The 26,852-nt window shown below is 43.8% G+C and overlaps 1 protein-coding gene and 1 long non-coding RNA gene across 4 annotated transcripts in view; one reads left to right on the top strand and one right to left on the bottom strand.

Annotated features, from left to right (window-relative positions):
• The first annotated feature begins 3,178 nt into the window (after positions 1–3,178).
• LOC310749007 lies at positions 3,179–4,396 on the top strand. Its single transcript, XR_014541425.1, has 2 exons — positions 3,179–3,753; positions 4,022–4,396. It is a non-coding gene; the product is annotated as an uncharacterized lncRNA (long non-coding RNA).
• A 1,693-nt stretch (positions 4,397–6,089) lies between these two features.
• The window catches only part of TDRD9 (tudor domain containing 9), a 91,794-nt gene continuing 71,031 nt past the window's right edge, over positions 6,090–26,852 (bottom strand). For all 3 annotated transcript variants that reach the window (XM_083610555.1, XM_083610556.1, XM_083610557.1), the window contains 16 exons: positions 23,039–23,155; positions 22,353–22,460; positions 22,060–22,160; positions 21,117–21,290; positions 19,780–19,891; positions 18,930–19,142; positions 17,922–18,011; positions 17,478–17,738; positions 16,013–16,168; positions 15,111–15,181; positions 12,048–12,157; positions 11,782–11,878; positions 10,404–10,542; positions 10,004–10,122; positions 8,293–8,365; positions 6,090–7,427 (listed from right to left, as the gene is read on the bottom strand). In XM_083610555.1, the coding sequence (XP_083466681.1) occupies positions 7,326–7,427; positions 8,293–8,365; positions 10,004–10,122; positions 10,404–10,542; positions 11,782–11,878; positions 12,048–12,157; positions 15,111–15,181; positions 16,013–16,168; positions 17,478–17,738; positions 17,922–18,011; positions 18,930–19,142; positions 19,780–19,891; positions 21,117–21,290; positions 22,060–22,160; positions 22,353–22,460; positions 23,039–23,155 (2,043 nt within the window). In that variant the 3' untranslated portion in view covers positions 6,090–7,325. The remainder of the gene's footprint in view (positions 7,428–8,292; positions 8,366–10,003; positions 10,123–10,403; positions 10,543–11,781; positions 11,879–12,047; positions 12,158–15,110; positions 15,182–16,012; positions 16,169–17,477; positions 17,739–17,921; positions 18,012–18,929; positions 19,143–19,779; positions 19,892–21,116; positions 21,291–22,059; positions 22,161–22,352; positions 22,461–23,038; positions 23,156–26,852) is intronic.

The following is a 26,852-nucleotide window of genomic DNA, read 5'->3' as shown; positions in this document are numbered from 1 at the left end:
GATGTCTTTCTGGAACTCTCTAGCTTTCTCCATAATCCAGCGCATGTTTGCAATTTGGTCTCTGGTTCCTCTGCCTCTTCTAAATCCAGCTTGCACTTCTGGGAGTTCTCGGTCCACATACTGCTTGAGCCTTCCTTGTAGAATTTTAAGCATAACCTTGCTAGCGTGTGAAATGAGTGCAATTGTGCGGTAGTTGGAGCATTCTTTGGCACTGCCCTTCTTTGGGATTGGGATGTAGACTGATCTTCTCCAATCCTCTGGCCACTGCTGAGTTTTCCAAACTTGCTGGCATATTGAGTGTTAACACCTTAACAGCATCATCTTTTAAAATTTTAAATAGTTCAGCTGGAATACCATCACTTCCACTGGCCTTGTTATTTGCAGTGCTTTCTAAGGCCCATTTGACTTCACTCTCCAGGATGTCTGGCTCAAGGGCTGCAACCACACTACCTGGGGTGTACGAGCCATCCATATCTTTCTGGTATAATTCCTCTGTGTATTCTTGCCACCTCTTCTTGATGTCTTCTGCTTCTGTTAGGTCCTTACCACTTTTGTCCTTTATTATGGTAATCTTTGTACGAAATGTTCCTTTCATATCTCCAATTTTCTTAAACAGATCTCTGGTTCTTCCCATTCTGTTGTTTTCCTCTGTTTCTTTGCATTGCTCGTTTAAGAAGGCCTTCTTGTCTCTCCTTGCTATTTTTTGGAAATCTGCATTCAATTTCCTGTATCTTACACTATCTCCCTCGCATTTTGCTTGCCTTCTCTCCCCCGCTATTTGTAAGGCCTCGTTGGACAGCCACTTTGCTTTCTTGCATTTCTTTTTCATTGGGATGGTTTTCGTTGCTGCCTCCTGTATAATGTTGCGAGCCTCCATTCATAGTTCTTCAGGCACTCTGTCCAGCAAATCTAAATCCTTAAACCTGTTCCTCACTTCCACTGTGTATTCATAAGGGATTTGGTTTAGATTGTATCTTATCAGCCCAGTGGTTTTTCCTACTTTCTTCAGTTTAAGCTTGAATTTTGCTATAAGAAGCTGATGATCTGAGCCACAGTCAGCTCCAGGTCTTGTTTTTGCTGACTGTATAGAGCTTCTCCATCTTTGGCTGCAGAGAATATAATCAATCTGATTTCGATGCTGCCCATCTGGTGATGTCCATGTGTAGAGTCATCTCTTGTGTTGTTGGAAAAGCGTGTTTGTGATGACCAGCTTGTTCTCTTGACAGAACTCTATTAGTCTTTGCCCTGCTTCGTTTTGATCTCCAAGGCCAAACTTGCCAGTTGTTCCTTTTATCTCTTGATTCCCTACTTTAGCATTCCAATCCCCTATAATGAGAAGAACATCCTTCTTTGGTGTCACTTCTATAAGGTCTTGTAAGTCTTCATAGAATTGGTCAATTTCAGTTTCTTCAGCACCAGTAGTTGGTGCATAAACTTGGATTACTGTGATGTTAAAAGGTCTGCCTTGGATTCAAATCAAGATCATTCTATCATTTTTGAGATTGCATCCCAGTACAGCTTTCGCCACTCTTTTGTTGACTATGAGGGCTACTCCATTTCTTTTACGGGTTTCTTGCCCACAGTAGTAGATATGATAGTCATCCGAACTGAATTCGCCCATTCCCGTCCATTTTAGTTCACTGATGCCCAGGATATCAATATTTATTCTTGCCATCTCATTTTTGACCACATCCAACTTACCCAGGTTCATGGTTCTTACATTCCAGGTTCCTATGCAATATTTTTCTTTACAGCATTGGACTTTCCTTTCGCTTCCAGGCATATCCGCAACTGAGCGTCCTTTCGGCTTTGGCCCAGCCGCTTCATCAGCTCTGGATCTACTTGTACTTGTCCTCCGCTCTTCCCCAGTAGCATGTTGAACGCCTTCCGACCTGAGGGGCTCATCTTCCAGCGTCATAACTTTTATATGCCTGTTGTCTTTGTCCATGGAGTTTTCTTGGCAGGGATACTGGAGTGGCTTGCCGGTTCCTGCTCCAGGTGGATCACGTTTGGTCAAAACTCTCCACTATGACCTGTTCATCTTGGGTGCCCTGCTCGGCATAATTCATAGCTTCTCTGAGTTATTCAAGCCCCTTCGCCACGGCAAGGCAGTGATCCATGAAGGGGAAACACACACATACCCACATACAAAACACAATGCACCTAGCAGTGTATAGGTATAGGCATATTTTTGTACCTTGCTATACTAATGCAATACGAAAACACTCAGTTTTGGAACAAAGTGGTTATAAAGCTGTTTTACACCTCTCTAGCTCTGACTACATTAATCCATTTTTCCCTATTTACCATTCAGTTATCCCATCTCCAAGTGTAGTTTTCCAGTTATGACAAATTAGTTCCTTTTGTTTTTTAAGGCCTCAAAGAGACTTGTGCAGTAGAAAAAATCCTAAACCACAATTCAAGAACATACAATATTAACATCAATGAATGTACACTGTACAATTACTACACACATGGTATTGCACTCCTTTGCAAATGTCAAAATTATGTTTTCTTCCATAGCACTTAATTGTTGGAGTTGCAATAAACTTGGTACATATTATCATTTACGGTTGGAAATGTTAGTTGGTGCAGGATTTTTTGGATTCAACTCTGACAGAAATGGTAAATATTACTAAAGAAACAGTTTTGTTGTCCAGAATTAATGTTACTGGAAATTTTTGAGGAGACCGATGTAAATATATTGTCAAAAGAATTGGTCTTATTTATATATGGTCTTGGCAGCAGGAATAGTAATTGCATCTCAATGGAAAATAACCCAAAATCTTACACTGGATGCTTGGTACTCCTCACTCTGGAATATAGCTATAATGGAGGAAATTGTTCATGATTTTAGATTTCAACAAGGACTGGAACCCCCAGACACCTTTAATATGATTTGGCATTCCTTTTATGAAATATACAGCAGAGCCATCATTTTTAAGACAACCCTTGCCACAAGCTTGGCAAATCTGGAACTATACTTGATGATCCAGTCAAATTGATAGTTTTTATTTAGACTTTCTTTTAACTCATGTGCAGCAACTCATTCTATGTGCCCATTTTATCCACCTCTTCCCCTCAAAGTGCTACAATTACTAGAGTGCCCTGGTGAGAATGATTGACTGTCAAACCGCTCTTGAGACTGTTAGCTCTGTGACTCTCAGTACCATTAACTAACTTCAGTTCCTAGGATTCTTAGGTGGGAGCCATGACTGTTTAGAGTGATACGATATTGCTTTCAAAGCATAGTGCAGATGGGGCCTAACTCTTGCATTCTGGTCATCCTTCCTGTTGGCAGTCAATGAACTGAATATATAGTCCATGTTTTGGAAGGAGCTGCAAACCTGCAAATAAATCTCAAATACAAAGTAAATCCATACTGTCCACCGGGTGGCAGCAGATTCCCAGCAGAACAGAAAATTGTATTTCCCATGAATTTGTGTTTGGTGATGCTGCTGGGAGGATCAGGCTGCGAGAGATTGCAGTCAAACCTAACTATGCACGACTGCTAGTTATTGCACGAAGGGGTTAAGGACCACAGAGTTGTAGAGACACTCAGGTTACGTCCAAGCCTTTCTATTCGCCACCCCCCTGTGCATCATGTAACCATTGAAGAAGGATGTGTGTAAGCTTGATCCTGAGCTTACAGCATGTGTTTGGAACTATATTCTGCATTTTCTACTCAACAGTATGCTGCCTGTATCATCATTGCTGCAGCATGGAACAATGCATGACTGAGACCTTGAATCTGTAAGTAAAACATTTTAAACTTACTTAACTGTGTATGGTCTGCTCATTGCAAAAGGGGTAGAAAGAGGTCAGCTGCTGTATGCAGCTGAATGAGAGAAGGTTTAACAACCTGTATTCCTAAAACTTTAATGGGCTGCTTATTTTGTGATGTTAACTGGGGCTACTGGGGCTCTCTTGTGTGTTAGCCCCCGCATTTGAATCCGGACACTCAACCATTTCTTTTTGTTGTTCACACACAAACACATATATTTCATTTTCCCCCATACAGGCAAGGTCTTCTGAACCCTCTGCTTCTCCCTCCAGGGAGAGGAGTCATCCCTCTCTCCAGACCGACAGGCAAGGCAGATAACTCCTCAGCTACTAAAATATCATCCAACTGGAACTGCATCAGGGACTGGAACCTAACTGTTACAACTCTACAGAAACCATGAAGGAAAAACAGGGAGCGAGCAAAGAAGACAAGATAGATTCCCCGCAAGAAAAGGTAGAAGCCTCCAGTTAAGGAACATCTGCCTAAGACAGGGACAGGAAGCTCTAACAGTATGTGAGGTGGCAGCAGAATTCATTACCCACGCACCCAGATATTGTCAGCAGAGAAAGGAGAGGTGAGCAGAATGTTCTACAGGACCATCTTCAATAATAATAATAATAATAATCAGAGTAAGACAAATTTCCATTTCTGCAAAATGCTGCTGGAAGAAATTCCCGATAGGGATATACAAGAGCAGTATCCAGATCCTGGGCAGGCTTCCTTCGCCTTTCTCCCTAGTTTGGGGTTTGCATGTTCCCCCTTAACCCCATCTGTGCCCTCCTGGTGTCCAAACTGGGAGAAACTTTTGGCAGAAGACCTGCTCTTGAAGGGGTGCTGGATAGCACTGAGAGACTTGGCGAGTTCAGTAGAAATAAACACTTTAACCTAGGACTTGTAAATTGTTAGAGAAGGCCTGGCTAGGTCACGCCCCCTCACCTTCTGCAAGGATGTATTGTCTGTTTCTTGTGCCCCCCTTTTGTTCCAACCATGTAGCTGAGCACGTCAGAGGCTGGGGCTCTAGACTCAGACCGCATGTTGGAGACTAACACCTGCATTTTGCAACCAAAAATACCTTGCCCTTAAGATTTCTGCTGTTGCACTGAACAATGCATGAGTGAAACCTGTGATTACTGTAAGTAAAGCACTTAAACATACCAAAGTTGGTGGTCTATTCACTCTAAGAGGTGTAGAGACTTTGCAAACGCTGCACAGATCTGTGTTTTAAACTCTGCTGGGCGCTGTTTTGGCATAAGAGTGAGTCAAGCCCCGCGTGTGCTTTTTTGAATTCAGGCAGTCAGCCATTTTTCTTGGTAGTCTCACACACGTGGGACCTGCAGGATTAACTGGTGTTCCCAGTTATTTCCCAGGAGTAACAGTGTACCGCTTGTTTCTTTCGGAAACAAGGTTCTATTACATCAGGCAGTTGGTCTTCACCACACAGAAAACTGACAGGATATTCATGTTTTAATAGATCGAACAGTATCTTGGATCTAGAGGCGTCCTTCTACTTTAAGACTTTTTCCAGACTTTATGTGCAATGCATTGAGTCAAGGGCACCACATCAACGTAACCCAGGCCTCTTTTCTCGTGCAAGGCAAGGAGGATATCTTGCTCTAGAGTACAATTTCTGGAACATCGGGACAAATAGGTCACTGAAATATTGCAAAAACAAGTAGCTGGCCACAAGGTTGGGTTTTTTTCTTGTTACTTCTTGGATTTGCCTCAGAAAAGGTAAATCCAGATTTTAGGGTGGGGGTGAGAGTTACAGGCTGGCATTTGGATGCCAATGATGCCAAGCTGATGTTGTTCCTCCAGTCTGCCAAAGCCCTGCCCCACACGTAGGCCTTCATTGGCCAATTTAGATTTAAAATTTAGGCAGCCTATCCTGTCACCCTCTGTGGCTACAGCCTTCACCCACCTTAAAAGATAAGTGGTCTTTCTTGCACTGGTGGGAGAGAACTGAGAATAATCCCTCCTAAGATTGATTGCAGTATTTTTCCTTTGGCTGCCAAACCACGTTCTGTGGTCTGTACTAAGATTATGATCTGGTTAATCAGTTCTAACCGATTCTATAAAATTGCCCTTTGTGTTTCTTGCTTTAGTGTTGCTATTTGTTTTAGTTGTATTTCCACTGCTAACTTCTATAAAGGCATGTCCCGTCCTGTCCCCCACTTCGAGCTAGGAAGAAACAAATTGCAATTTCCATCATGCTGCGTGAATGGAAAAAGGAACAACAGATTTGATCTAATCTACACTGTTCCTTTTGCCCAATATGTATTTTAAAAGACACAAAAATCACAGTGTATTAAAACTCATTGGCTTTATTTTTTCAAAGCAAACTAGCAATTGCAGATATAGCTAATAACAGAAAGCAAATGTTAAATGGAACACTTAAAACTTGAAACACACTTTAATCCAAAGGCAAAACCAAAAACGTTATCTTCCTATTTGGCTGCTGTGAATGCTAACTACGAGCTAAACTGAAGCGGCTTAATTATATGCACTTCACACTCTTTAAAGAATCTGTCGCAGCTAAGCCCTGCTGTCAAAACTATCAATTCCAAGAATCTTAGCCGTAGCAACTTGTATGCATCTTTAAAGCATGGATAAGGAACTTTTGTCCCTCCAGAACTGGTAAGACCAATTGTCATGGCTGATGGGAGCTGTAGATCAACAACATCTGGGAGGCCAGGGTTAAATGGAGGTGGCGAAGGACTCCTCTTCCTGGCACTGCCCACCACAGCAACATCCCACTGTGCTCCCACTCTTCCTACAGCTGCTTGGCTCCATCCCGTCAACTTCTGTACATCAGGCAGAAACAGCTTGCTTGGGGGGCAGAGTCAATACATTAGCTCCCCAGTGACAGATGGGTCACTGCTGCTTACTGGGAGGGAAAGTGGCAAGGGAGGTTGGCAGGGTGCAAACATGCAAGCAGGAGCACCAGATTAGCTCTGCCTGTGTGTCTGCACTGCACTTGTCATCTTGCCCCTCTCACAGTAAGCAACATTGATCCACCTGCCAGGAAGATGGCACAGCAGCTTCACTCTGCCTGGGAAGCCATTCCTGACACCGAACCCTCCCCTCTCCCAATGCTAGGAGCCAAGTGTGATCAGGGCTCTCGGGTGTATGAAAAACCCTAAGGGTGTACCGTCCCCCTACAAACCCTGGCATTCAGAACTTTACTGAATGCATATAGGTTGGAGGGGTGAAGCCAGGTAGTCTAATGTTAGGGATAAGCAGCTCTTAGTGCCTCATGTGGTTAGTAAGTGAGCAGCACTAAAGTTCTTCCAATTTCAAATACTGTACTGCACATACCTGTGTCATTTTCTGGGGGATTCTTGTTTGTTAGGAAAACAAGACAAACAGTTAAACTGGTAACGTCACATTTTTAAACACATCTTTTATATTTTTCTGTAACAGAACAATAGGTTTTTTAAAAAAAAAACAACAACATTCTGATCCTAAACACACTTATTTGGAAGCAGATTGCACCAGGTCTAATGGGACTTTCTTCCAGCGAAGGACGATGAGTGCTGAAGCCTTAGGCATTTAACAAAATCAACTTATGCAGCTGGTACAAGGAATCAGTCCTAGCTCGTGCATCTTGTGGTTCAGACTGGTCAATGACAATGTTGGACTGTGGCTAAATGAGAAAGAAAAACATGGGGACAATGTCCAAACAACGTAACTTAGTACATGCAAGTAATGAACATTTTATTGTTTGTTCTTTTGAAGTGAAGGTTTGGCAGGGGGTTTGGCAGGGGGTTGGACTCGATGGCCCTTGTGGTCTCTTCCAACTCTATGATTCTATGATTCTAATGCTTTGAATGGAAGGGAAGGTTTTCTGGTGAGGTTGAAGGGGGGGGAGGGGTGTCTGTTCCAGTTACATTTTCTCCTGGGCAGAGCTTATAACTCACAGAGGATGGATGGATGGATGGGTAGGTAGGTGGATGTGGTATAGAATGTTAAAATTATCTCTAGCACTTGGCAGGATGGTACAGGCACAACTACAAACTAACACAATGACATGAGGGTAGAGACAGGCATTTCTGTATATTATTTTTATTAGTATGTTCATTTTTGAACACAAGCATTTCTTGACTAGAGAACTGCATCGCTAAATCTGGGGAAGTGTGTGAATTTTGAACGATGGCTGCAGTTCGGTTTACATATTTTTTTCAGGAAGTGTTTAGCTTCATTTTGGGGGACATTTTTATGCTGGTCACTATGTCTCAAAATTCAGAGAAGAGTGGAATGCAAAGGATAAATGTGCTCCAATCCACGCCACAGTCTAGGTGCTGTGGATCAGGGCAGGTCATACTGAAATTCACTGCAACAAATTCGTCAAGTATCCCCAACCAGAACCCCTCAGGTTCAAACCCTGGCATCTTCAGTAAAACAGTCAGGTAGTATGTGATCTGCTAGAGACCGTGGAGAGTCACCATACCTGAGGCTAGAAGGCTTGAGACTGGTGTTATTGAGGTCTAAATTTGGGAAGCAAATCTTACCTGACTCCATTCATATGGCTTCGGATAGAATTTGGGAAGAACAATTTCACGAGGTTTTGATTTACAAATCAGGCTGAGAGAGCGGGGAGAAAGAAACTCTTTGTGAGTAAAGAAAAACCGTATTAGTAGGACAGACATTTAAAGCACTCTTATACCACTTGAACAGTGATGGAGAATCTGTTGGGATTTCATTCTCTCCACTGCTGATGTGTGATTGTTTTCATCACATGTCTGTGTTGACATTCCATACTACTGGAATCATGGGAACGGAAGTTCAGTTACACTGTTCCGTTACTGTTGTATTTTTGCATTTGCTGTTCTCTCTCGGAGAAGAAGTGGAGAGGAGACATGTTTCCTTTGTTCTGTAACACCTGATTGTGTACATAATAAATTAGCTGAGAATCTACACTTCTATGCCTAGTTTCTGCTTGGACTCTGCTACTGTATTGTGTGCACGTATCTTCGGATATGTGTCGCAGAAGCGCATCGGGACAGAGGAGTGATGGATCATCCTGAGAGGCGCTTGAGGGGGGGAAGAACGCAGCTGCCTGGTGTTTTCCCAAGTTGGTTACAAAGCCCAGCGTAGTACACCAACAGAATCCTGGGAACTGTAGTTCTACAGTGCCAAACTACAGTTCCCAAGATTCTTTGTGGGGAAAGTCAAAACTACTAAAGTGGTGTAAGACCGCTTTATATGTATGGTGTGAATGAAGCTCAACAGGCCTCTAATGGTGTTTTTGCCTTGCAAGGGGAGGGGTAGTAGCTGAGGTCCCCAGCAGGGGGGCAGGCAGAGGCTACACAGAGGGCTGGATGGAGATTCCAGGGCCCACCAGTTGCCAACCTTACTTTGTTGGGAAGCCGCTCAGGAAAAAAATTCAGCGTCACACAGAATCTGGTGCCCTAATTATTGGAAGGGGAGGCGTTAAAGGGGTCCATAATGAAAGCCAGAAAGCCCACTTCCAACATTCCCCAACTGTAGCCAAATCCTGCCCCCCTCCTAACCTTCATTAGGAGGACAAGCTAAGAAGGCCAGCAGCTCCCCCTGCCCCTTTCTAATTCAAGCCCTGGCTGAGCTAATTTATTAGGAGTATTTTGACAAGGCAAGCATTTAAAACATCATAATTTAAGTTGATCTCCCAGTGCCAATGTTTGCATCAGCCGAGTGCATACACGTGCATGTGCCCGAATTTGTCTATGCAGATCTAATCCTAGCTATTTTGGGAATGTTTTGTCGTGTGTGACAACTCAATTACTACAGACTCCCCGCCTGCCATCTCCTGTCTCCCTGAGCTGTGCAAAGTACGGCAGTGATACGTTTTAATTCATTCTGTCTAGACATGTTTTTCAAACGCAGAGTTTCCCGTTAAGTAGTGATGACATATGGTAAATACAATTAACTTAAAACTGCAGATGCACGAGTGCCCCGAATACATAATGATACATTTAGGTTATTTCGCTTCTCCAGGATTGTTAACATTTGTGCCCGGCCTTCTCTAACCTGGTGCCCACCAGATGTTTGAAACCACAGCTCCCATCATCCCTGATCCATGGCCATGCTGGGCGGGGCTGGTGGGAGTTCTAAACATCTGGATGGCACCAGGCTAGGGAAAGCTGAGTTAGCGCTTCTTCAGATTTGTAATGCACTCTCTCTCCTGCTGTGTGCTATAAAAATGAATGCAACTTCTTATGGCAAAAAAAGGAGGTAATTTACCCTAAAAGCTTCTGGCGAGTGGCATCCTGCAACTGGGCAATTCTCTCTTGACCAAAATGCATCAGGCCGTTTGGACCATCTGAGACCAGCTTGTTAATGGCGATCCTTATAATGTTTATCTGTGAATAAAAGACGGTCATTTTTTGAAAGCAGCAGAGATGGCGACTGGTTGAATAGTTGAGCTTTTGATGAAAGTACTTTTCTGATTTAAACTGAAACACTTTTAAACCAGATCTGTTAAAGGAATTTGTTAGCTTAATCGTCTACCCAAATACAGGATTATTTTCCAAGATGTGGATCAATCTCATCGCACATAAACCAGCCAAGGCAGTTGGGTTCACTTCCAAGAAACCTGGGGGGGGGGGGCAGCATGAATGGGATGAACTGGTGCGGAATTTACCTGGGTTATGTCAGCTGCATCAATTTTCACATCAAACATAAACTCCATGTCGTGGTCAGAGAGGATGGGGACTCCCAGCGAGTAGTTCCATCCCAAGCCACAAAGGACACCAATGTATCTGTTCCTGCTTTCATCAACCCTAATGAGAGCAACAAGCTTTTTAATGACCAAGTCATTTATACAGTAAACTGGCCTGTGATCCTCAAATGAGGAGTGGTATATTAAAATAAACAAGTGCAGAAACTTTATATGACATCATAACCAAATACCGCTTGTCTGCACACAATGGCCCTGTTTGTATGTAACTGTAAACCATAAAGCATGAATGAGCAGTGTTCCAGGCATGCTGAATTGCTCCCATTTCACTCCAAGAGCAACAAGCTTGGTTGTTTTTCCCCAAATGACCCATGATCCATAGGCCAGGAGCAAACCTTGGCTTACCACTATGGTTTGTCTGGAGAGAGACAAACCATGAGTGCTGATTCACACCTCACAGTAAGCACAGGTAAAGGTAAAGGACCATTAGGTCCAGTCGCGGACGACTCTGGGGTTGCGGCGCTCATCTCGCTTTATTGGCCGAGGGAACCGGCATACAGCTTCCGGGTCAAGTGGCCAGCACGACTAAGCCGCTTCTGGCAAACCAGAGCAGCGCACGGAAACGCCGTTTACCTTCCCGCCGGAGCGGTATCTATTTATCTACTTGCACTTTGACGTGCTTTCAAACTGCTAGGTTGGCAGGAGCAGGGACCTAGCAACGGGAGCTCACCCCGTCACAGGGATTCGAACCGCCGACCGTCTGATTGGCAAGCCCTAGGCTCTGTGGTTTAACCCACAGTGCCACCCGCATCCCTTCACAGTAAGCACACTCGTGGTTTATTGCCCGAAACTCAAGGAAAGGAGGACCTAGACAAGAACGATTCAGCAGCATGTTCATTCACAGTAAGCCATGCTCTAGGGATTACTGTGATCATATTTCTTGAAATCCTGTCCCTCCTGATCCCTTTGCGCCTGAGCTTCTGTGATTTGGGCAAACCCTACCCACAGACTCTTTTCACCTCTTTCTTTACAGAAATATGATTCTCAGGGATAGCAAATTTTCAGTATCACCTTCTGAACTTCAAATCTGGCAGGTTACAAGCTTTTAAATTCGGCAACATTTGAAATTAATTACTTTAAATATGCACAGGCCTGGCAGTAAGCATAGCCCTGGATTTGAAAAAAAGATCAATGTTTACTATCAGTGTGGGGGACTGCATTTTATGTCACACAACATGAAGCCTTTGGAAAGAGTGTTATACGTTCTGTCAGGGAACTATAAAGGAAGCCGCACAAGCGTTTAAGTTGACTGCTATGCTCTTATTTAGAAATGTGCACATACCTGAGATCTATCGCAGGAGCAAACAGCATGGCCAGCAGTGCTGGAAGTCCTGGAATATGAGGCATCAGAGATGTCTCCCTGAGCAACATTGTGGATCCTGTTATCAGAAAACAATAGTAGTAATGATAATACTATTTGGTCATTTTAAAGAATGCAATAATTTTGCAAATGTAAGATCCAGTGGTAACAGAACTACAATGCAGGCACAAGTGATCAATCAGCTCTTTATCAATGCTCTATTCACCCAGGAATAGTACACCGTTTACCTGTTGCATTTACTGTCACAGAGGCAGCAACCAGCATCTGTTGAAACGAGTCTTCAGGGGCATCAACCACCACCACTGAGTTCACACTCTCCTTCTCCACTAAGACTGCTCTAGAGGGGAGGGAGGGAGAGAGAAAAGCAATTCAGTTCATTTAAATACCTGCCTTGCACAGAATTCCTAATATGGAGCAGAAGAAATCCAATGCCGTGAAATTGTCACTGACTAATTAGCAAAATTATTCTCTTCAACACCTTTCCTACTAAAAGGGTTCTATCAAACATCTTTTCTTTTCTCTTCTTTTGCATGGACAAGTATAATGCAATTTGAAACTCATTTATACAAAATATAGTAGGTTGAAAACTGCAATTGTCAATTGATAATTATTGTTATGGCAATGTACTATATCCTTTGGGGTTTTATTGCTTTCATTTTTTTTTCTCTCCTCCTTCCCTCTCTCTCTTTCGCTCTTTGAAGCAGGCATAGGCAAACTCAGCCTTCCAGATGTTTTGAGACTACAATTCCCATCATCCCTGACCACTGGTCCTGTTAGCTAGGGATGATGGGAGTTGCAGTCCCAAAACATCCGGAGGGCCGAGTTTGCCTATGCCTGCTTTAAAGCCACTTTTGTATGTGTTGTAAATCATCATCATCATCTTTTACGTACAAGCATTTATATAGAACTACTGCTGCCAGGGGGCATCATTCTTCAGTCTTCCCCATGGAGGAATGGGCTTCTCTTCAAGACAGTTCCTACTGTGGCATCTGTGCACCATCCCTTGCTAGAAAAGGCACATCTGAGCACAGCTATATGTGCCTGGGTGACCTATGATTAGATTACCACAATGCGTTCTACCTGCGGCTACCCTACAGGAGTGTTTGGAACCTCCAGTTGGTAGCAAAATGCTAGGGATATTTAATGTCACGCTAGTATCTTAACAGCTTAGGGCTGCAAGATGGTGTTGCCATCACTTAAGGCAGCCTAGCTATTGTTTCCCCATAACAGGACCTTCTTGGTGGCATTTCTCCATTTGTGGGATACCTTCCCTGGTGAGATGCAGCCATGTCCTTCATTATTCATTTTTAGGGGAAACTTAAAAACATTCCTGTTTCCCAGGCATTTGATGGCTGAAAGATACTGGTCATGCCAACCTTGAAATAGGCTGGATGAGATTTTTTTTAAAAAAAATATTTTTAGTTATTTTAAACATGTTTTATGTCCATTTTAATTGTCTTTTTTAAACATGTCGGTGTTTGATGCTCCCAGAGCATTTTGGGGAAGATGGATGGAATAGAAATTTAATAAATAATAGCAATTATTGTCTGAAAGACCACCGTGTGAATCTGCCTAGATGGAAGAGATCATCTTCGTTGGCCCTATCGTAGTAACTTTTGCTGGTAGGAATGTGCGACAAAGGCTTCTTTGCAGCTACAATGTTAAGAGAATTCCACACTAAGCAGATACAGTAATTCCTTCTGCCCATGTGTTCAGAACAGCGTGTTGCTGTTGTTGTTTTTTAAAAAGGTTAGCACATTATAAGTGTTTAATGTCGTATTTTCTGACATGTTGCTTTGTGCTTTGTTTAATGTTTCCTGGCTGTTGTCATGAAGCTCAGGGTTTAGAACCTTGCAGGGGGCAGGTAATCTATTTGCTTTGGAAGAGGGAAGTATCAAGGTGTGAGAAAACCCTCAGGAAAACCTTTGCACTTCCTACTTAGTTGGTTTACTTAGAAAAATAGAGGGAGTGTGTTCTTAGACCGGAGTTTATTCACTTACACACAAACCCACTCAAGCTGTGAAGAAGCAAAAATCCAGAAGCACAAAATACCTGCACACCTTGAAAAAATGCATGTAAAATACAAGCTCAGACCTGTAAACTGCTACTCAGGTTGGGACCAAGTAAATAATAATTTAATCTCATGAGCCCTTAACGCACTGCAGTTGTCTAAATGAGATTAGGAGCTTGAGTGAGGAGGGGTGTTTAGAGGGGGAGGGTCAGTGAGATGCAGAGAAGGCTGTCCACAACATTTAAATACAGTGGTACCTCAGGTTACATACGCTTCAGGTTACAGACGCTTCGGGTTACAGACTCTGCTATCCCAGAAATAGTACCCCGGGTTAAGAACTTTGCTTCAGGATGAGAACAGAAATTGTGCTCCGGCGGCGCGGCGGCAGCAGGAGGCCCCATTAGCTAAAGTGGTGCTTCAGGTTAAGAACAGTTTCAGGTTAAGAACGGACCTCCGGAACGAATTAAGTACTTAACCCGAGGTACCACTGTACTTTTGTGAATATTGTGAAATCAGGTATAATTGGGCTCTCGGTCTTAATTAACCGCAACAAAGAACTACATTAGGAAATGCAAATACGGAACACAGGAAATAACTGGTGTGAAATCACATAATGGAACATGGCAATAGTACAACCAAAAAATGTGTAAAATTCTGGCTGTAAGTGGAAGGTGAGATGGTAACGTCACAGCTGGAAGAAGCCAAACTGCAGAAAAACTGAATTGGCTCTGGTTATGACGAATACATGTCAGAATGGACACTGGTTTGGGGATTTTCTCCCAAAGGAAGGTGAGACTAGCTCCATCCCCGATGCTGTTTTAGGTGAGCACTGAAAATGTCCTTATTATGCATGGATTTTAATGAATTATTGAAGCTTTTAACTCTCCTTCGTTGGATTTTAAATTTTTAGTTTTACCTTATTTTGTTACTTAATAATAATTTTTGGTTTGGTTCTTTTTGTAAAACTGCTGGGTTGGGGCTTATTAGGGCAGGAATGCAGAATTAAATAACCTAAATACCAAAGCAAGTATGCCTTTTTCTCCAGAAATACTACTTCAATGAAGGTCAGGCTTATGTAGATTTGGCAAATTAATCCATTGAAATTAATTTCAATTATTTGATTAGACGTTCTTCAAATTTGGATGCAGCCCTAATGAAAATTATGAGAGCGAGGGGACATAATTTTGTACATGACCTGGAAAGACATCAATGAGAAGTCCAGTTCAGCCAGAATGTCACGGAGTGACCTTGAACAAAGCACAATAACATGCCATCCTACCTAAATCTGGAGATTCTGGTCATGCTGCTGAATTTCAGGCAGTAGGGGTTGTATGGGCCAATAAGCCTTGCCTTAGGAGAAAAAAAAATAGAGCAGAATATAAAACACCCAAATTAGTCAATTTCGGATTTTCTTCTTATGTTAGCAAAGTGTGGGTCATGTTTTGCGGTAGGAAGGGTAAATATGGAGGCGTCAAAATAACCCCCTCACCCCAATCCCTTAAAATCAGTTCATGAACAACATGAAACCACGGATTAGTGGTGCAAGGATGAGCCACTGTGAGCCTGGGGCTCACACACCCTTCTTCCATCACAGCCACCAAAAGACTGAAAGACTCTGCTTGAGATTAACCACAGTTAAGTGTGCCATCCATTCCTTAAACGTAGTTAAATTTAACTAAGGTTTATTGAATCAATCCAGCTTCTTAAAACTATGACTTGACGTTGGCTTGGTTTCAACAAGCAAACAGTGAAGACTAATCACACTTTGTCAAGTGTGGATGGCATACAAGATGTCACTGAAACAAAATCCTCTTTGCGGGGAGCGTGAAACTTGCTCCAGTTCCTTCTCATACACACTAAACCATGGTTTGGCAGTACTGTCAATGCAGCTTCTTAAGAGCTCCAGAAAACCGTAAGCATAAAAACGGCTTGCACAAAATCGCAAGTTTACATGAACATTGTGCGTTTTGTTATTTCGCTCAGCGGCTCTCACACGTTTCTGTAGAGATGGAGCGATCTCCCATCCCCAAAGTAACCTTCACCAGCCACGTGGTTTCAGTGATGAAGAAATCTGGTATTAATAGATACTTGGATGGAAAGGTTGCATTACGTCCTTCAGGGCACCCACAGCACGCCACTCTGAAAGCAGGGGAAAATAATAACCGTGCCTCTTAAGCTTACCTTGCAGTTTGGCGCACTAAACCTATTGGCAGAGGCGTTCTCCAAGAGCATTTCAATCAAGCGATTCTCCTCTTCACTTGAGCTCCTCTGGAGAGAAGCATCCCTCTTCCTTTCTTCTGGCTTTGAAAACAGCTCTTTAAGATTTTCATGGCTGAGCTAAGGGAAATTCAAAAGAAAACATTTTGAGAGTTATTGGGCGGGGGCAGAGGGAGGAAAGAGACTTAGTTATACTACACGGGGCATGAGAACTATACTTAAGCCAGGCATCCCCAACCTTTGGCCCCCCAGATGTTTTGGACTACAATTCCCTTCATCCCTGACCACTGGTCCTGTTAGCTAGGGATCATGGGAGTTGTAGGCCAAAACATCTGGAGGGCCGCAGGTTGGGGGTGCCTGACTTAAGCTTTGCTTTGTTGGGAGTTGAGCCTGGGGCCAGACTCCCCTTCTTCAGGGTATAACACTGAGTGGGAGAGTGGATAGCCCTCAGAGCCTGTCCCAGAAGCACCACAAGATGTGTCTGCAGTCCCTGTCAACCCATGGCCTGAGGCAGTAGACTCCAGTTCAGAAGCCGTAACACAACCGTAACATCCCCTGCTGCATTGGAGTCAATAAGTGCTAAAAAGGAGGGTGGGGCTCCTTTCAGCGAAGGTGGAGCCAGTTGCTAGGACAGAATAACGAAATCAGAGTTGCAAGGGGCCACCAAGGTCACCATCTATCTGCTTCAACCCCCTGTGATGCAGGAGGTCCAACTTGTATTTAATGCGGCAGCTAGACTGGTGACTGGGAATGGCCGCTGGGACCACATAACACCGGTCCTGAGAGATCTGCATTGGCTCCCAGTACGTTTCCGAGCACAATTCAAAGTGTTGGTGCTGACCTTTAAAGCCCTAAATGGCCTCGGTCCTGTATACCTGAAGGAGTGTCTCCACCCCCATCGTTCAGCCCGGACACTGAGATCCAGCGCCGAGGGCCTTCTGGCGGTTCCCTCATTGCGAGAAGTGAGGTTACAGGGAACCAGACAGAGGGCCTTCTTGGTAGTGGAACACCCTCCCTTCAGATGTGAAGGAAATAAGCAGCTATCTTATCTTTAAAAGACATCTGAAGGCAGCCCTGTTTTTAATATTTAATGCTGTATTGTTTTTAACACTCGATTGGAAGCTGCCCAGAGTGGCTGGGGAAACTCAGCCAGATGGGCGGGGTATAAATAAATTATAATTATAATTATTATTATTATGGCCTAGTCTGAGGGACTGCTGGTGCTGAAGCGACGTCCCAGTTCTGCTCTCCAGCCTGAGCCCTGTGCAGAGCTGTCCAGGGAAACCGTTCCCCTGCAGCTCCACCGACATCAGAACTAACAGCACGACAGAGGTTAAGCCTGCAATGCGTTGCCTTCAATCCCCCCTGCTCTCACAGCTTCAAAAAACCCTAAAATGCCAAGACTTTGAGAAGGAACAAGAGAACGCACTTTGGATTCATAGGAGTCTTCCGCCAGTTCGGCATGGCCTTCCTGAATGAGTATATCACGGACGTTCACAATGTCCAAAAGCCCAGAGTACCGGAGCACATCAACAAGCAGGATGCTGTGCACGATCGAGAAGACCTTCACCAGCAGAGCACAGCCGCTGACCAAGGAAGCAAAGCTCTGGCTTGCAGCGTGACTCCACTGCTCTCCACATACAAGGGACTGGGCAGAAGGCCGCATTCTGCGCAGCTTGAATTCCAGAGCCTACACCAAAACACAAACAAAAAAACCCGCCAAACACGAATATATGCACTTTTGGCCCTGGAAAAGTTTGAACTGATTAATAACAATAAGAATAGCAATAATAATAGTTATTTAACACACACACTCCTCCCTCCAAAACACGTAGCACGGTTCCGTGATTCTTAGAACAAAAAGGAACATTACCTGGAACGGAAGCTCTCGGAGATGGCTTGGAATCTCTCGCAAGTGTCCCAAAGCTACTTTTGATCTGTTGCCATAATCTACATAGAAAACCTGGACAGTAATGAATAGAAGGACTGGCAATTATTTCCAAAGCACAGAAGAAAATTGGCTTACAAATTCAGAGGAGCCTCCTGGTGCAAAAATTAGGCCCGTTATTGCATCACGTGAAATTTTATGGCTAAGGCAGTCATTTCAGCCGGTGCCCCCTTTGCTTAAAATGACCATGGGAAAACTTGCAGCGGCAGCAGCAGCTGATCTAAGGGCAAAGTGATTTGTGTGCAACAACGAGGCTGGGCGCCATTTCTCCCCCACTATGAAACCATGGCAGGAATGTTCTGAAGTGGTCAGGGAGCACAGAGCAGAGGTGAGGTGCCAATCTGCATATTGTGAGTACCCGGCACACCAGTGGCTCGATGAACAACTGCAGCTGTCACCAGGGCAGACAACGGACCGTGGAGAACGGCTTGGTGTGACAGCGTAACCTTTGTAGGCGAAAGATTCCGGGTTCAATCCCTAACTTCTCTAGGCAGACATAGGAAGCACTCATGCCTGAAACTCTGAAGACAGAACAATGGTCTAACTCCATATGGCAAGGGCAGTCATCACGGTGCCCTCCAGATCCCTGACCACCGGGCCATGATGGCTGGGGCTGATGGGAGTTGGAGTCCAACAATAACTGGACAGCCCCATGTTGACTACTGCAGCTTAAGGAAGCTTACTAGATTCCCAAGGATGCGATTTCTTAAAACGGCCATGCGAAGTCAGCCCAATTTGCCAACATGAAAGAGTCTGCCCTACTATTTAATATAGTTTAGCCTTTTCTAACCCCTCCGATCACTCTCTCCCAGCATTTGCCAATCCTGCCCTTCCCCCGTTTTCTAGAGCCCTCAGAGTTGATTCAGGGCTGTGCGTGCTTCCTTGGGTTTGAATTAAACTGCAAACACAATCATGCTTTTAAAAAATATGTACCTCTGCATTCTCTCCAGATACATATAAGACTTGGGCTCTGTAGTATCTCTCATCTTCCCACTCAGTAAAGGGTGCCAAGCACACTAAATCTGGATAGGGACGGACTAGCAGAGGGGTCAGCTGTAGCTGGTTGATCTCAGCAGACACGTTGTTGAGCACAGACATATTTTTCTCGTCAATTCTGTAACCCCAAAAGTGCCCAACTTCGACCACCTGAAGAGAGGGAAGGGAACAGATAGATAGATAGATAGATAGGTATTGACTGTGTGGTCAAATTCTTACTTAATCATCCAGGATATCCAGCCAGCTGTGTTGCTACTCCCTTTGCAGAAACACGAAAGCCAGCAAAGAGGCAACAGTTAACTGCAGCTTCTCATTACGTGAGAAATGGGAAGCCACCATTAATGGCTTTTAAAGGTAGGGGTGGGTGAAGAAATTTGGCTGAGTCCGCTTTTTAATGTAAACCTGCCCAGCAGCAGCAGCAGCTGACAGGGCAGCGTTCCTTGCCTGGCTTTCCAACAACTGCACATGGCTGGCAAGGCAATGGGTAGCTTGGCACAGTGCGGGCACAGCTAAACCCATGCTCATGATGCTAAGCTTGCACCGAGCTCCCTGCTGCCTTGCCCATTTCGTAACGAGGAGCATAAAACGGCTCGCAAAAAAATGTGTGTATTAGCTGCACACTGAAATGCTTTCATGAGCACTTACAGTTGCCAGCTGATGCAGAAATGAGGAGACCTCAACCAAGGAGAAGTGCAAAGAGGACATGGGAGCGGTTCTGGCAGCAATAATATGATCTAGACTCTGAATGTGCACTAACTGCTGCAGTATAGTTTTATGACATTTGTACCTCTGTGACGTTGATAGATAAATCAAGGCTGCTGATGGTCTGCAGTTTTTCCAAAGGACTACTGAACTTCTCCATGGGAGACACTGTGTGCTTCTGAAAGTCCACATTCACTCTAAAAAGAAATGCGAAGCACAAACAGAACAGAAATCGCTCACTGCTACCTCCTGCAGACTGCTCCCTCAATTAAAATGTTTATAGCAACTGGCCTAGCTAGAGCGGAAGACTACGACTCCCGTCATCCCACTCCACAGGCCATGCCAGCTGGGCTGATGGGAACTGTAGTCCAACAACACCTGCAGAGCCACAGGTTCCCCATCACTGGTTTAAATTAACAAGCAAACCTGAAACAATCTCTTCTCCTCTCATGGGCAAGGCCAGATTAGCCCTCAACGTAACAAAAGCACATGCTCCCCTCGAGCAAAACACTTGGCTTTTTAAGGCTGGAGCATCTACTGGAGTTGAACAAAGCTAATGCTTTTTAAATACATTGAAAATGTTCCTGATACACTTGGCCAATCTCCTAATAATAATAATAATAATAATAATAATAATAATAATAATGCCTCTGTTCCATTTTCAGAGCTAACCATGGTGCAGTGTTGCATCGAGGCTGATTTTAAATGTCAACCATGGTTAGTTCTAAATCAGAGCTTGAAACCAAGTTCGAAACAGCTGGTCTGCAAAGCCTGGCTAGGTTAGAATTACCAGCTGCAATCACAACTTGCGGAAATTTGCAAGTGCTATGTTTACATAGACGTGAATGATTACGCATCTTTCATTTTCATAGGTTTCTCTTCAATATTTTGTAAATCTAAATTTTAAAAAGCTAATACAGTGGTACCTCAGGTTACATACGCTTCAGGTTACAGACTCCACTAACCCAGAAATAGTGCTTCAGGTTAAGAACTTTGCTTCAGGATGAGAACAGAAATTGTGCTTCGGCGGCGAGGCAGCAGCAGGAGGCCCCATTAGCTAAAGTGGTGCTTCAGGTTAAGAACAGTTTCAGGTTAAGTACGGACCTCCAGAACGAATTAAGTACTTAACCTGGGGTACCACTGTAGAGCATGTTTTAGAAAATGTAAACCACTCTCCCCTACTTTCTCGACACTTTAGGCACCCAGAATAACTTGTTCTTTTCTTTATTGTTCAGATTTCGGGATTATGTTTGTTTTGTCTCACGAAGTTTCTGAACCCAAAGAATGAGCAGAATTCACACCGTGCAGCGCAGCTTTAACTCACTGCTCCCGTCCCTGTTTATTTGCCAACAGAATAAATTTATGCAAATCAGACGCATCAGAATTTGCATTCATTTGAAAACTAATGAATCTGCATCATACTGTGAACCCCGCGCCAGCATGTTTGGTCCTCCTTCCATTTTCCCTTCAATCTCCTCCGGGGAATGTATATTCAGCTCCAAGGGAGTCCGCAGCTGTGACATCTTAAGGGCCATGTATACGGCAGAAAGTGTTTTAAAGCATTCGGTTGGATTCCGGGAAAATTCTACAAAGGCTCTACAGGGAGAAAATGCAAAGTAAAAATAAAGTATGTTCTGCAGGTTAGAACGAAGAAAATACTAAGGTGGTAGGGCGTGTTGAATTTTTCAACGTTCAAATTCCAAAAATGAAGGCTGCCAGAAAGTTGTAATGTCACTTAGAGATTCAAAAGATATTTTGGTTAAATTAATATAATTTAGTTTTGCTTGGCAAGTAAAATGTGTGTAAAATCGGACAGAAATCATTCAGAATAACGGCCAAGTACTTTCAGTTATATATGACAGGAACACAAACCCAGAATATTTCAAACCCTTATGACTGCAAAGATACCTTTGAAAACGTGTAGGCAATCTTTTTACGCTAGGTATTTATATACAGCCCTTTTGAAATATTTATCCCAGGGTAGCAATATAAAAAATGCACAAAAGAGAAAACGTTCTGCCCTGCCTATGATTAGCAAAACCAGAATGAATTATAGTTATAGGTAGGTAGCCATGTTGGTCTGCCTTAGCCGAACAAAATAAATAAAATAAAATAAATAAAATAAAATAAATAAATAAAATAAAATAAAATAAATCCTTCCAGTAGCACCTTAGAGACCAACTAAGTTAGTTACTGGTATGAGCTTTCATATCTGAAGAAGTGTGCATGCACACGAAAGCTCATACCAATAACTAACTTAGTTGGTCTCTAAGGTGCTACTGGAAGGAATTTTTTAATTTTTTTTGTTTTATTTTTTTGTTTCGAGAATGAATTATGCCCATGTTAAAAATGGAAGTTCCCTTACTTGGTCCCATGATAGGAAATGGATTTCACTTGGCCACACTGTCTGAACAGGGACTGCAGTTGTTTATGGTAGAGGAAGCCGTACGGGGGAATGTTCTTCAACTGTTAAGAAAAATGTATGCCTTCAGATAGGTCAAAAACAACAATGTTGTGTGATATATATATATATATATATATATATATATATATATGAATGAGAGAAATGTGATTATTAAAGCAACAGTATCTGGGAAGAGGGACAGGACACTTCAACATGGCTTCACAAGGCAGAGTCAAAACTTAGTTAAGCTGTACCATTATAGTTGTTTTGGGATCTTTGCCCGACATCTCCCGGACGGCAATTTCTTCATCATGTTCCGCCAAAGTAAAATAATTCGGATAAAAAGCTCCAGCCATTACAACCTAAGGAAGAAGGAAAAGTTAACTGCCTCAGGAGAGGTGGCAGTTCTCCTGCAATAAGCCGTTTGTCACACTGCAATGACACGTGAATGATCACGTGAGCCAAACTTTCTGGTTTTGTGGGGCTTGCAAATGTGTTTGTAGTTGCGTAAATGCAATTTGCAGTAACAGTAAAAGAGGTTCCACTTTGAAACCAAGCATTTATTTTTAAGTCTCACAGATTTTCATTGGGACTCGGGTGTGTGGGGCTCTGACTGACTCCAGCTACAAAAGCTGAAGCTGCTGAAGAGTCCTGGAAGACCTGCTGCCTGCCTTGCAGGCATTTTTCCAATTGGCCTGATTGACTCCAGCTACAAAAGCTGAAGCTGCTAAACAGAATCTTGGGCTGGGGTGCTTTGGAAGGGTTTGTTGGTGGAGGGTTGTTGCTGGTGGTTTTTTGTATATTTATTTTCGATTTTGTTGTGATTTATGTGGAAACGGTTGAGTTTTGTTGTGTAATTTTTTAAAAAAGTTTTATTTTACGTATGTATATTACGTATGCATATCTAGAAAAACATCTCTCATACATCCTGACATCTCACCTGCAAAATGAATCGCTGCTTATACACATGGTCTTGATCCATAGCAGGGGGGTGAGGGTTGACCTCCATGTTGAACACGCCCATTCTCTTTTTCAGCTCCTCATACAACTCAGCCACCTAAAAAAAATTACATCTGGATATTAAGCACAATACATCCCAAGACCATCAAAAGGAAATTTCATTAAGGCAAAACGTCTCCCTCTCTTCTGCACCCTGCAAAAACAAACAAACAAACCCACACCTCACAATTTTATTTTTAAAATTTATAAACAGCTCACAGAAAATGGAAGTATAAAATATATGCCAAACATAATACAATGAATGTAACAGCACAACACTAGAAGAGGATTTCTTATCTATTTATGCCATAGGCACCAAGGGCCTAGGCCAAAAGCTAAATTAATATTCGTAGGGGGAAAACATTGTGGTTTATCTCCACATCCTAAAAACAGGGTTCCGGTCAGCCACAACCCAATTTAAAGGCCATTCCCACCACCTTGACCAGTTTGCCATTTTTCTTTCTCAATTGGTACTCTGTGGCTTCCAAGCATGCTCAGTCCCTCACTGGACCCCAAAGTGTTTTTGGGGAGGGGGTGGACCTTAACGATTTTTTTAAAGATTATGTTTTTGCTTCTACAAGCCTTAGGGTTTCCCCAAACATGCCGATACCTCTCTCACTGGCCTTATTTTTCTGGCACCATTTTTATTGGCTTTCACCATTTGAGTTTGCTGTAAGATGGAAGGATAGCAGCATCGTATGAGCGAGGGAATCCTAGAAGCTGAAGGAGGGAGGAGCCCTTTGCTAGGAACATGTGTCTTTAATAGGATGGCACCAAAAGGACCCACGTCTATTAAGGCCCTGTTTGCGGGCCATGCGCTTCTCAAGGGAGGAACTGAACCGGAATTAGCCTCTTGCCTTAAGCAGCAGTGGTTGCAACAGCTTCATACAGCTTTTATTTTGAGCTTCACGTCAGTGTCGCACTTGCCAGCAGCAACACAACTCCTCTCTCAGCCGCCATGCTTATTACCTGTCCCAGAAAAATGGCGCACCCAATAATAATAATAATAATAATAATAATTTACTTGTACCCCGCCCATCTGGCTGGGTTTCCCCAGCCACTCTGGGCGGCTTCCACAGAGACCAAAAATACGTTAAAATGTCACACATTAAAAACTTCCCTGAACAGGGCTGCCTTAAGATGTCTTCTGAATGTCAGGTAGTTGTTTATCGCTTTGACATCTGCTGGAAGGGCGTTCCACAGGGCGGGTGCCACTACCGAGAAGGCCCTCTGCCTGGTTCCCTGTACCTTTGCTTCTCGCAATGAGGGAACCGCCAGGAGGCCCTCGGCGTTGGACCTCAGCGTCCGGGCAGAACGATGGGGGTGGAGACACTCCTTCAGGTATACTGGGCAGAGGCCGTTTAGGGCTTTAAAGGTCAACACCAACACTTTGAATTGTGCTTGGAAACGTCATATTGTTGTTAAGGTCATCTTGGTGTTAAAAACAGTGCCTTTCCCACCAACAGGAGAGTTGAGTTCCTGCTGCTGCCAGCATGGGGAGCAGTGAAATTATTTTAAAATGTCTTTTTACAAATTATTTGCAATTTTGGAGTAGCACGTTGGTCTAAAAACTGCGGCAGGCCAAGACACAAAACTGCTTTGCCACAACAATTCATCGTGAGAGGGTACGCTCCGAGTCCCACATTAAACGCTGCGACTTTTCTCTGCAAGCTGCACTGAGAAGTTCCACTGCGTTCCTGCGTGTTGGATCAAAGGGTTTGTTTGCTTGGAGCAATGTTCCCAATTAAACTCGGAGCGGAGGAAAGGCATGTCCCTGCCAATGAAGGTTCCCCATTATTTCCTCTTTCAGGGTGCAACCCGTTACGTTCAAGAGGGGATAAACCATTTCCGTTAAGTGCGGGGTAACCTTAGTAACCGAGCACCGCGATTCAAGCACACTCATTAGTGGCCTTTGTCCGTTGTTTGCAGCAGGAAATCTGAACAGTTTTTGCTAAGTTATGCATTGGCTTCTGTGGGCCTACATGAAACGAACTGCATCCGATCACGCTTTTTTAAAAGCAGAACACTGTGGGGAGCAGCGAATGGCAGGGCAGGAAATGTTATAGCTGGCTTAGTTTGTTTTATTTTTTTAAGAAAAAAAGGTGAAGGTACTCACCATGGAGTTGTTACAGTGCCATACTTTTAACATTTGGGGGTGGGAAAGGGGCCAGTGGTGCGTACCCTTAAGTACTTCCAGGAAAAAAAGCACTGGGCTCTAGGAAATTACACTTTCCCTTACATTATCTTCCTTACTGAAAATGCCCTCGCCTGTTGAGGGGGCCTGGTAGGAATTTTTCCACTTGGCAAACTGGCACTGGCCATTTGGTTTTCGCCTACCTCGTAGCAATCGTCACAACTTTTGTAAGGTTTGGTGGTTAGGCATTGGTAAAGCCTGGTTTGGGGGAGGGGAGGTGTGGCCATCACCTGCCCCCCCCCACATGTTAAAGGGTATTCCGTTAAAGCAGCGGTTCTCAACCTGTGGGTCTCCAGATGTTGTTGGACTACAACTCCCATCACCCCTAGCTAGCAAGGCCAGAGCTCAGGGATGATGGGAGTTGTAGTCCAACAACATCTGGGGACCCACAGGTTGAGAAAGGCTGCGTTAAAGGGATCCGGGGGTGTGGATCTTTGTCCGAAGCCCAGGTAGGGCTAGGGCCATGCCACGACCCCATCAGGGACCCTGGGGGAGCTCTAGTTGACGTACATCAGCAGGGCTCCCCCTATTGGTGGTTGACCTTTACTAGACTCCCAGCAGGGCGGGCAGGAGTCAAATATAGTCGGTTCAATTCTAATGCCTAAGCCAATGATGGCCAAACTTTGCCCTCCAGCTGTTTTTAGACTACAACTCCCATCATCCCTAGCTAGCAGGACCAGTGGTCAGGGATGATGGGAACTGTAGTCCAAAAACAGCTGGAGGGCCAAGTTTGGCCTTCACTGGCTTAAGCCAATACCACTCACATTCTGTAACCAATGAAGTTATGAGCTAAATTTGCCCATTTAAGCTAAAATACTGTGTCCTGGTGTTATTATTCAACATTAGGGGGAAGCCTCGGGGTCTTGACACGCAGCAACAACAACAACCAATAAAATTTATATACCACCCTTCATCCAAAGATCTCAGGGCGGTTCGCAAGATAAAAATGCAACATGAAAGCACAAATATTTAGAACAAAAAATAGAGTGTTGGGCTAGGACCGGGGAGACCCCTGGGCCCAAGTGATGGCTCTCTCAGCACAACCTACCTTAAAGGGTTGTTGGGAAGATAAAACAAGGAAAAGTGGCGTTAGCTGTGTGTGAAACCTTGAGCTCCCTCTGGAGGAAAGCCGAGGTATAAATGTAATGGCGAGAAAAATTAAAAAATGAAGCAAAAAAGCTTATCAGGTTGTGGTTATCATGGGAATCCCATAGTCGGGTCTCACTTTGGAATTGTAAAATGTGATGTTTGTCCGAGGGGAGCTGCTTAAGAGCTCCTGGCATTGAAATGAGTAAGCGGACAACATCCCACAAACAATGAGGGTGCTTGTATGGTTTTCATGTGGATTAAGTATGAAAGAACTTACGTGTGTGTGTGTGTGTGTGTGTGTGTGTGATACACACACATGCACAGATACAGCTGCTGGGCTCATGTCTTGCTTGTGGGTTTCCTGCAGGCATCTGATCAGTCAGATTGTTGGGCTAGATCAGGCTTCCTCAAACTTGGCTCTCCAGATGTTTTTGAGACTACAATTCCCAGCATCCCTGACCACTGGTCCTGC

The sequence above is a fragment of the Podarcis filfolensis genome (genome assembly GCF_964270895.1).
Source record: "Podarcis filfolensis genome assembly, chromosome: 1".
Lineage (NCBI taxonomy): Eukaryota > Metazoa > Chordata > Lepidosauria > Squamata > Lacertidae > Podarcis > Podarcis filfolensis.
This window is presented reverse-complemented; position numbering and strand designations above follow the sequence as displayed.